Consider the following 11,308-nt stretch of genomic DNA (forward strand, 5'->3'; position numbering starts at 1 on the left):
TCTACAGGACAGCTGAATCTCTAGTTTTGAAAGACTAATAAAGGCTGTGTTTGGTAGCCACAAGAGTCCGGGTTAGATAAATTTAGTCAACTGCCATTGTCCACCAGGGTCCATGTGCAGTATATCTGGCCTTCGAAAACTAGAATTGCGTCTAGACCAGACATAGCAGCAGTCCTCTGGGGTGGACATACAGAAACATATGAGCTACTGAAGAAAATCTGAAACAAGTATCTTTATTGTCAAACTTTTAAATCAAAGAGGATGCATGAAGATCCCTGACCGAAGCTTACTTTAATAATTAAATAATGCAAATACTGGAGTGTGGATGTGTTTTCTTTTGATTCCAAAGCGTAATTCTGAAATTTGGGAATACCTCATTTAAATTATCAGTCATGTGATGACTTTGTTGAAACATTAAAACTATGTAATTCTACCTCACAATACAATCTCAGCATATTATTTTAGTATGATATGAAATACAGTATGTGAACTACCTAATGTAATCTCTACCTGTGTGACGGTGTCATCAGGAAAATGAATAATGTATCACTGCTGCAACTAAGTCTTTTTTGTTATCGATCAATCTGCCATTTATTTTCTCAATTGTCATTGTTTGGTCTATAAAACATCAAATACATTGCAAAATGTCCATTGCAGTGTCCTAGAGCAGAAGGTGACCTAATCAAATGTCTTGTTTTTTTTCAACCAACAGTCCAAAACCCAAAAATATTCCATTTACTGTGATGAAAGACAAACTCTCCCATTTGAGAGCTTGAATGAATCGGATTTCTATTTAAAATATCACTTAAAAATTACAATTAATCAATCATAAGAACAGTAGCCAATACTTTTCTTTAAATCAGCTAATCCATAAATTGTCAAATTCAGCATAACTCAGCTTTCACAACCGCCTTTTATCTTGTAAAATAAAACTATTTGGGATTAAACAAAAGCTATTTTCAACATTTTTGACTGCATTTTTTATAATATTCAGCAGGCAGTGAAGGTCACTCAGATCACTGAAACATTCAGTTTAAAAGTCATAACAGCCACTGAAATTGAATTAGAGATGTAAACAGCAGTAAGTGCTCAAACCACAAAATGTCACCTTGTGTATTTTGTGCAAAGCTATGCTTTTGTATTATTTCAGTACTGGCACTTGGAGCTTTATATAAATGCTCTGATATTGCCCACATCAGCTCACAACAAGGCACCAACTCAGCAGAAGAGCTATTTTAGTATTTTCCTCCTCTGCAGTGTAAGTAGATGTGATATTGTAATAGCGTGTGTTCCTCTGACCTTACAGTAGGGCATTAAACGGCAGTTCATATGTGAGCCCGCTCAGCAGAAACAGATGTGCCAGAGTTTGACTTTGTGGACATTGGAAATTTTAGCATCAACCATTATAGTATACTATAGGTCTACTAATAATAATTGTTTTAGAGATAGTGGAGTTTGTCCCTGTGTGTGTTTGTGTTGACACAGTGGAGGTGGTGTTAAGGGGAACTATAACTTTTGAAAGAAGAAATAACATGTTCTTCTACTCGCAAATTAAAAAATTAATTTGTCAGCAATAAAGGTTAAAACAAAACTTGCTTTGTTCATTACATGCAGTGGCTTTGCTGCTAAAGCCTTATTTGGTCTAGTGAGACCAGTAGCTTACGGTGACAAATGTTAGCAAACTATAGGTAGATTGGTTTTTTTACGGATTAAACCAACGAGATACAACATGTTAATTAGTGAGCTTTATAGGTGCAGTAGGTGGATTTTCTTACCATTAGACAGAGCCAGGCAAGTTTTTTATGTCCTGTTAACTTTATACTAGGCTAAGCTAACTGGCTGCCGGGTCCACGTGGGCTCAGGCGGGTCGTGTTTTTTTCATTTGAAACAAAAAAAAAAAACATGACAAAACCAAATTCAAAGAAACAGTACAGTTTTGGTGTTTGCAAAAAATAGAGAGAGAGAGATGTAATTAGTAATTTGTTGTAATCCATTAGGCTACTGCCCAATACTGGTCCTGAATAATAGGCTAAAAGTCTATAACAGTGTTTCTCAAAGTTGGGTCCGGGGACCCAGGGGTCCTTGAGGGACTTCCAGGGGGTCCCCAGAATGATTGGGAATATTTTAATTTCACTATTATTTCATGGACTAGAAGTTGGCCCAATGGGAGAATGTACCTTTTTATAAGACTGACTAATCTGTTCATAGATTTTACACTCTTCACTGTTATCTGCCCACTGAGAGTAGGCTACTCTATAACACTTATCTGTTTTACCGTCCGTTGTTTAATTTATTTAATTTAGCCTTCAAATTGAATATAAAGAAATTATGGTCACAAAAGCAGCATGTCAGACAGTTCTTATTGAGTGTCACTTATTACCATTTTTGTATCCAATATCCAATCTAACATGAGGTTACATTATCACTTGTTTACTATAGCCGTTTGTGTTGTGGCACCCTGCCGCTGGAGTCTCTCTCGGCCTAGACAAGATCCAGGTTAGCAAGGCTCTAATTGTCCTTTGATCCGTTTCCGATCGGGTGTGTCATTTTGAAAATTAATTTAGGCATATGAGTTACATAGTTTTACAATTCATCCAAACAAACTTGGTCAATATATGTATTATGTACACGCTAAGACAACAGTTTATCTGTCACTCACTGCTGAAAGTACAGACCACAATGAAAAACTAGTTTTTATTATATAAAAGTGCAATAGAAGCTGAGCGTAATATTGAAAGAGCAGCTTTATTGGTCATGATTGAAGGCTCTATATTGCATGAAAATGGCACCCTCTGGTTTTAAAAAATGAAAAATTTCCTGCCATACCTCCCCTCACCCGTCCCTAATCCTGCACCCCCTATTTTAACTATAACTAGGCGCCCATGATCATAGTCTTATCTGTACTGTCAGTTTAGGACTGATAAATTCCAGACAGGCTATTTCCATATGCACCATAATTAATAAGGCTACTAATTCACTCTGCATAACTTTTTAATATATCATACACTTTTTTGGATAAAACATATTTCATGTCTAAGTTAAAAGAACAAAACAAAATAGATCTTTTTTTATGTAGCCTGTGTATGCATTTACAGCATCTATCTATCTATCTATCCATCTTCCAACATTGCATAATGTTACACTTTAATAGTGGCCGTTCAATCCTCTTGGCTTTTATTTCGATATATTTAATTTTACTTCTATGTCACCTGTCTACCTTTCTTCATTTTTCAATTCAACACAAAGAAATTAAAAAAGGAAAAACGGCTCTTTTTCCTTTTTTTTGTTTTCTTTTGTTTTGTTTTTGGTTTAAAAGACAACAATTTACTGCCTAAACATACCCTGCTGTACAGACATGAGTGGCATCGATCTTCTCATCCAGTTTTCACAAGAAAACAATCAAGTGTATTTCCCAAAATCAAGCTGTTCCTTTTTAAGTGTCTTTTTATGACATGTTTTTATGCAGTAGACAATAAAAGCAACCATGAATACTGAAAAATCTTGTGCTGGTGTCCTTGATCCTCCTAAATGTTTTTTCAAAGTGAATTTAAAAAAATAAAAAATAAAAAAAGGAAAATATGATGTGAGCTTCAGGTATTTCCTTCTAGCCATAACACTCTGTAATGTCTAACAGACTGCCTGTTTCTCCTTCTCTCTCCCTGTCCCTCTGTCTCTCAGGGCTCATACCTGTTTTAACCGCCTTGACCTGCCTCCATACCCTTCATACACCATGCTGTATGAGAAACTGCTGATCGCGGTGGAGGAAACGAGCACGTTTGGCCTGGAGTGAGAGAGACAAAACCGACAAATCAACACTGCATCCCTCTCAGTGTAACACTGGCTGGACCAAAATGCAAAAAAAGCTGCTCTTCTGGGCTTATGTCAAAGAAATACCAGGATTGTACTCAACAAAGTTTTTGGTCATTTGGATATATGTACATCACTTTTATGGTACTATGTCGTGAAGTCTTTCAGTTGGCTATGCAGAACTCTGACAGCCCCCAGCACTTAGTAGACCACAGCAGGACTGCAATTACTTTTATATTTATGATTAAAACTGAAAAATATGAAACACTACACTGGCTTTATAAAAAAGAAAATTATATATATGGTATACGCATACCCAAAGAAAGGGCAAGTAAAATGAAATCAAGATCACCTGCATCTACCAAAATGCAACATCATTCCATTGATTAAAAACACTTGCAGTAATAAAAATGCTAACAAAAACTAACAGCAACAAATAAAGTGAAATATACAGACAGTAAGAAAAAACGAAATGGCACTGAAAACAAGACTTTTACATGAAAAGTAAGACATTAGTATGACAGCTAAATACTTGAGAATTCGTTGGAATTTATCTTTAGACTTATCCTCACACCTGGGTGTAAAATTTGAATTGACAGAAAAGATTTAATAAAGTAATAAATTATAAAACCTACAGCGTGCTTATATACGGTAAAAACAGAGAAATGGATAAAGTAAAATGAAACAGGATCAGAGACAAAAATAAAATAAGAGACAAGAAGCATTAATAAAAGCATGTTTGACATACCAAATGAGATTTGGAAAAGTTACAAAGTTAGTTACAATTATACTTGAAAAATATTGTCTTCTTAATAGAAAATAATTTATGAATTTGTAAATCTTTTCTGTGAATTCAAACTTGAATGCTAATGATGTGTGCAAAGTCCTGCATACAGATTCTCAAGTGGTTTGCTGCTCTTATACATTCAGAAAATAATAGATTATTTATTCTTACACAGATAATCTATAAATGTGGCTTTCAAGAAGTGGTTCAAAATATGATGCAAAAGTCTAGTAGCCCTGAGGCAAAAGGAACGATCATGTCTCTTTTTTAAACTGGACCGAGAACAAGGATCATTATGTATTCTATCTGGAATTTGGTGATCCTGCCTGAGGATCTCAAAGTGGGATCTAAAGCAGTGAGGAATTAAAGAAATGCAATGTACTTTGGTGTTAGACACCAGACATTTCAATGACTTAGGGGTGATCAGTAGAACCTTACAATCACATCTAAAATTAGAACCAGTGTAAAGATACTTAAGTTATATAGATCTTGTCTGTTTGCACCAGTGAGAGCCATAGTCGCAGCACATTAGCGATGGGAGAGGGCATTTGGGAAATAAAAGTTTTGAGAGCTGAAGAAGTCTAAGAAAGAGGAGACAGAAGCATGGATTACTTTTTCCAGACCACTTAACATCTGGATTTAAGGTGAAGAAACTGTGGGAAAAGATTAAGGAATCCTGCACTTTCCAAGGTGCTTAAGGAGAGCCGATAGATACAGATCAGACAAATGTGAAGGCAAAATACAGATAGATACAGTATGTCTGAAGATAATTCAATGAGTCAAGGATGAAGCTTGTAAATTGATAAGAAAATAGAACCGAAAACTGGTGAGGATTTTGATAAGATGACTAGTGAGATCTACTAGTGAGACCTAGACAAGTGAAGGGATAGGTCAGTGTCTTTAATAGTTAAGCCATCCATAAATATTCTCATTATGCTCTCAGTTAACTAAAGCAATTCAATGTCAATTACGTGAAAGCCAGTGCTGTTCTTCAGCGAGTTCCCCAGTAATGACAGAGACAATAGAGAAGTGCTGAAAGTCTTAAAGGAATTTGCGAATGTGCTTAGAAATAGGAGTGGTCTCGCACACTGAAAACTTCATAGGAATATTTCACAAACAATTGACATTTAGTCTAATTCAGATACAGTACACTGTCAGCAAATCCAGGTAAAGAGTGTAGTACACTCCCTTAAATACGTGGGTCTAATGGGTAGTTACAGACTTTGTAACTACTGCAATACTTTATCCAGTTGTGATACTCAAGAAGTATTGATATGGTCCAGGTAAGCCTAAATCGGTATGTTCTTCGCTGAATGGACAGCAATGTTAATGACAAACAAATCCAACAGTCTCTCCAAGTTCTGCAAAGCTTTAAAAAGCAGAGACAATGATGTCATGTCTCCTCTAACAAAGTAGCCATCAATTCCAACACAAGGGCTTCTTGTATTGTGATCACATTGACCAAGAAAACAGGTAGTGCATGATTCCTTGACACTAAAGAAGGCATGTGGACACTCCAACTGGCTAAAGGGCACTTTCAATGAATCCTCTTGGCCAGAGTGGTGCTTCACCTGTCAGCATCCCTGGTCATGCTGTTTGAATGGGAGCTTCTTGTACTCTTATTCAAGTCTTCCGCTAAAGAACTAATTCTCTCTGTCTGTGTACCATCACCATGGAGTCCTGTATTTGAACCTCTGTCTCAAACAACGTGACTGGGACAAAGCAGCCAATGGGTCTTCAAGGGCTTCATTGGATCTTTCTCTTGAGCAAACCCAGCCCTGCTGGTATAAAGTTATGATGTGGACAGGGGCCCTTGGATGAACCAGTGTAATATATGCAATGGTCAAGACCTTAACTTAAATCTGCTCACAGTCTGCCATGTTCTTTAAGACAGTGACTGCAGTGTTCCCTCAGCATTCCCAGCCCTTTGTCTACATCTCTAGTCCAGTAATGAAACTGTGCCTCAGTTACTTACTGCCTTGTATGTGGCCTGTGGTTTTGTGAGGCTTGGTGATTTGTCCTTGAGCCTCATACAAGAAAACTCCTGAGTTCAGATCTCTGCATTGGTTTTTTTTAAAAATAGTTTGCATGTTCTCCTCGTGTTGGTCTGGGTTTCTTTTTACACTCCAAATGCAAGTCAGGTTTATTGGAAACTCTGATACCCCATTTACATTATGCCACTTCATCCGTCTTCATTGGCAGATATCGCTCTTATATCAAAAAAGCCAAGTATAAATGCTCAAAGCCACATACATTATCTGTACTCCTCCCAAGTGTAATTACGCAGTTTGTCATTGCAACCATAGAATGATCTGTAAGACTAAAGTGAAACTCCACTGATTTTTACACTTCTGTGTTTCCAGGTGTTGCGGTGCACTACTGCATATAGGAAAAAAGTTGTATAAAGCCTTTTGTATCTCCAGAGGGAGCTGTGTAACGTCTGATAAATGTCTTCAAGTTAAGTCAGTGTCAGTTGGGTCTGAAAACTACCTGTTTGAAAATGAAAAAAAAATCTAGGGGGTGTGAAGTTAGAAAGAAGTGAGCTTACCAGACCTCTGTTGCCTGCTCCCCATCTCTGCTTGAGGATAGAGACACAAGGCTACATTAGCCTCTATTAGCATAAGGAAAAAAGGAAGGACAAGGATGAAGAATGTGGGGAATAAATAAGACAATATTTCTAGTTCTGGTCTTTTGTAGTCAATTCATGCAAGTCGTCTGTGTGTTTGTGCTAGTTGGTGTAAAGTTTTTAAACTAGCTAGATAAACTATTATAAGTTATTCCTCCCCTGTAGGCGGTTGCACCAGCTGTTCGTAAGCTCAAACTTAACCTAACTGTAACATAAGTGTTCACAAAGTGGAGTAAATTAAAACGGATTCCACCACAAATATTAGTTCATCCTTAGAGATTAGTTGTTACCAAATGTATACACCCACTAACTGCCAGGCGTAACTGTTGTGTAGTGAGCCGAACCAAATGACCAAATGACTAGCTAATATCTGAGCCATTTAAATTGAAAAGTAAAAGAGGTAATAGAGTATGGTCGACATAACCAACCTGACACTTAAATGCTGTTTTATAATGTTGTTCTTGAAGATTTTAAATTACATTTCACAAAAATAACACAATGTACCTCTAATTACTAAACCTTTTATCAATAATATTTGACTAAATTAGTAAATGACATCAATTAGGTTAGCTCACTTGGATGTGTCCCACTCACTATAAATTGTATGAAATCTTTGTATCCTGAACCATATATCTCTCAATTTATGCAGAAAGATATGTTTTGCATCTCTAAAATTAAATTAAATTTTTGTAAGTTATGCTATCTTGTATTGCTACAGCTACTTCCTGTTTACATAGTTGATGGCTCTTGACTGCACAGCGCTACAGTTGTTTCCTAGCAACAAGTTTACACATTAAAGTATGTACTAGCTAAGACTGAAGTTGATGTAGTGGTGCAACCTAATTTAGTAAATCACTAGTAAGAAACTGGCTAGTAGCTACTAAGAACTTAGGAGGGACTTTACAATCTAACTTAGTAATGGTTTATGAAGAGCTGGTGCAGTCTAATCCCAGCTGTCACCTAACATCTTCAAGTGGATTACCATCCCCCTTCTGGATCTGACTGGGGCCTACTCCCCTTTGCATCTAGTACAGGAAAAGCAAAACAGTTGCATATCCTGAATGTATATGAGTAAAAATGAAAATGTATTAAATGACAGCTGGAGTTGATCCAGAAATACAGCCCAATGGCCCCTGGGACTTGATGATTCAGTACCTCACAGTTTAAGTCCAATGCCGATGTTGAGTGCCACTGTAGGAAGTAGTGCGCTCTGTAAGTAGCGAGCCAAAAAGGAAAGGGTATGGAGGTTGGAGTGGAACTTTAATGCAGGAGACCCCAATCATCCTAAAACTTAACCTAGTTCTGTAGGTGCCTAACTCTAACCGCACCTTAACCGTAGTTCATTGCCATGACAACAGTCTTTCCCTAACCTTAACCACACTATATATGCCATGCGCAGATATTGTATAAAGCTCAGATTTTTTAATTGTTGACAATAGGTGTAGAAAATGTCAGTGAAAGTTATCTGGGGTTTCACAGAATCCTCCAATAGATCTACATTGCTGTCTGGCAAGGGTACTTAGGGCCTAAATTAAACAACGGTAAAAGCATTTGTTTGCCCTGAAAGAGATTAGCAACCTGTATGGCTTGCCTCCCTGTCGTCCACCCAAGGCATGCTAGGATAGGCTCCAGCCCCCCACCCCCTGACCCTTAATAGGACTAGGCGGGTGTCAGGAACAGATAGATAATGCCTCTGAAGGTTTTCACACACAGTGATGTTTGTCAACTGAGAGAATGTGGCCACAACTGAACTTTAATTAACCATTAGCAGCCTGTCGGATCTCATGCTTCTTTGTTCCCCACATGATGTGATACTATTTTCTTAGACAGCAGTTGAATACACAGGTTCAAATTTTTTTTTATCATTCTCACTTGAAGGACTACTGAGATAAACATGTCAAATGATGTGTGAAATCACCTAAATTGTGCTTTATTTGCTCATTGGCCACAGGAATTATCAATATGGGATAATGGAGCACTACAAAAGCAACAGGGAACACAGGATTTTCCTGTTTAATTGTTGGTGGAGTATAGACCACAATATATTTGAATATTAGGCAAAGGAAATTTAGGAATGAATTTGATCAGAATCAGATATAACTGTTTTGTGGTAAGCTCACTTTATTGGGCAGTCAGATCGTTACTACTGCAGTCATACTTGGCAGTGGCGAGGCCTTATCTAAGCATCCCTACAACCGAGAGGACAAGGCTGTGATTATGTTGCATTCCATGTCTCTTTTTTTCTACAATCTTTTGTACTGTTATTTATACTGAATTATAATTATAAGTAAAGGGAAGTCCTAAAGCTTTCCTTGAATGTTCTATTTGTTTGCGGTTTTTTTGATGATTTGAAAAGAAACATTAAGCAAAGAGTTTGCCTTCACATGTATCTTTTCTATTATCTATTAAGCTAGCTGGTCTGTCGCTCAGTGCAGGAAATGTGCTACCATGGTGTTTGTTTTTTTCTCCATTCAGCTCACAGTTTCTCTCAAACTATTCACCACTGTCTCTGGTGGCATAGTCAGTTTAATTTTTTAGGTTCTGTCAATGTTTTCAGGAGTTTTTCTTCCATGTCATAGGTGTCTTACTGTGTCATAAATTTCCGAGCCACATGTATTCAGCAAGTAAACTGTGCTTTGAGCAGTTTTTGACAACAAATTACATGCATAAAAATAAGAGATTTTTGTATGTAATTTGTTGAAAATGCAAAGACAGTGTACAGAAGTCTTGCTTTTCTTGGGTTGATATGGTGAATACATACAGTACATTGTAGATCTTAAACACCGATATTTACATATTCTAGAAAAAAAACTTTTGGAGAAGTAAAAAATCACGGGATGTCTACAGAAAGGTAAGGTGGTGGCAAATCGTAGCAGCAGTTTGGTATTTGTGTCTTTTCAAGCTATTTGTTCATTTTCATTTTAAAAAAGGGAATTTAACAAAGGGAATATGTGAGTGGATGGATGGTGGCAACTTTGCTGAGAGGTGACACTGGAGCATGCATTTTTTTTTGTTTGTGTATTATACACATATGTACATAAAGTTGAAAGGTACAGCTCTGTTTTGTCTGAGAACGAGTTGCTAAATACTCAGGCTGTGCTAACACTCGACCATACCATACAACTGTATGAATCTCAATAAAAGGGTCACTTTGTTACTTTGCTGACATTGTGTGGATATATTGTACAGACTAAAACTAAAACGGACATGAGGATTAAAAATTGACAATCAAATCAGATCTCAAGGTTCCTTCTTGACATTGGAAATAGCTGTTTAACAAAAAGTTCTCATCACAAGGTTATTGAGCTGTGATCCACTGTAGATGAGCTTCCACTCTTACTTTTGAGCCACATTTTATGGTCTTCTTACGCTGATGGCATTTGGTCTGTCTGTCCAAGAGCTCTGATGTGTACTGTCTCCTGAGACTTTGGATAGGTTGCTCCGCCAGTCGTAGAATCTCCTCTCCCTCTGCACAAACACTATGCTGTCACTTCTCACTCCTTTCCTAATCGAAAGGCTCCGTGACTTTGACAGCGTGATCTTCACCCTTGCCCATAGAGTGAGCTCATCAAGGCGCTTGAGGAGGCTTGCTGTGCATCGGTGTCGTCTGTAGGATGCTTATGACATCGTCTATGTAGCTCCTCAGAGGAGGCAGTCTGTTGCCAGAAGGTAATTTCAGGCCTCTGACTACTTGCCTGACCCCAATCAGGATGATCTCGAAGGCAACCATGAAGAGTATGGAAGAGATGGAACAACGCATGGCAATGCCAACATCCAGCTGTTGCCGTCATGTCGTAGCACATGCCATATCTTCCCCCTTCTTAAATGAACTACAATCATTTGTGGAATGATAAATTAAAGTCTTATATGGAATAATGAAAATATCTATATAATTGTGTAATATTACATTTTTATTCACTGGCTCAGATCAGATCTATGCTAATTTTACAACTAGATCATGAAGTTGTGCAAAGTATTTGTAGTTTAGTAGTAGAAAGTAAATTCTTAAAAGCGACCAAATAATTACTGTTTGTAGTCATTTTTTGTCTCTGTAGTTTTGCTTCTTAGTGGTCATTTTCTGTCTGTTTTGT

At 37.3% G+C, this 11,308-nt stretch overlaps 1 protein-coding gene across 1 annotated transcript in view; it reads left to right on the top strand.

Moving 5' to 3' along the window:
- LOC120790036 (E3 ubiquitin-protein ligase HECW1) overlaps window positions 1-10,558 on the top strand; it is a 77,498-nt gene extending 66,940 nt beyond the window's left edge. Inside the window, exon 29 of the mRNA XM_040127288.1 lies at window positions 3,679-10,558. Within this exon, the coding sequence (XP_039983222.1) occupies window positions 3,679-3,790 (112 nt within the window). The 3' untranslated portion in view covers window positions 3,791-10,558. The remainder of the gene's footprint in view (window positions 1-3,678) is intronic.
- Window positions 10,559-11,308: the final 750 nt, after the last annotated feature.

Source organism: Xiphias gladius, chromosome 5, assembly GCF_016859285.1.
Source record: "Xiphias gladius isolate SHS-SW01 ecotype Sanya breed wild chromosome 5, ASM1685928v1, whole genome shotgun sequence".
Classification (NCBI taxonomy): domain Eukaryota; kingdom Metazoa; phylum Chordata; class Actinopteri; order Istiophoriformes; family Xiphiidae; genus Xiphias; species Xiphias gladius.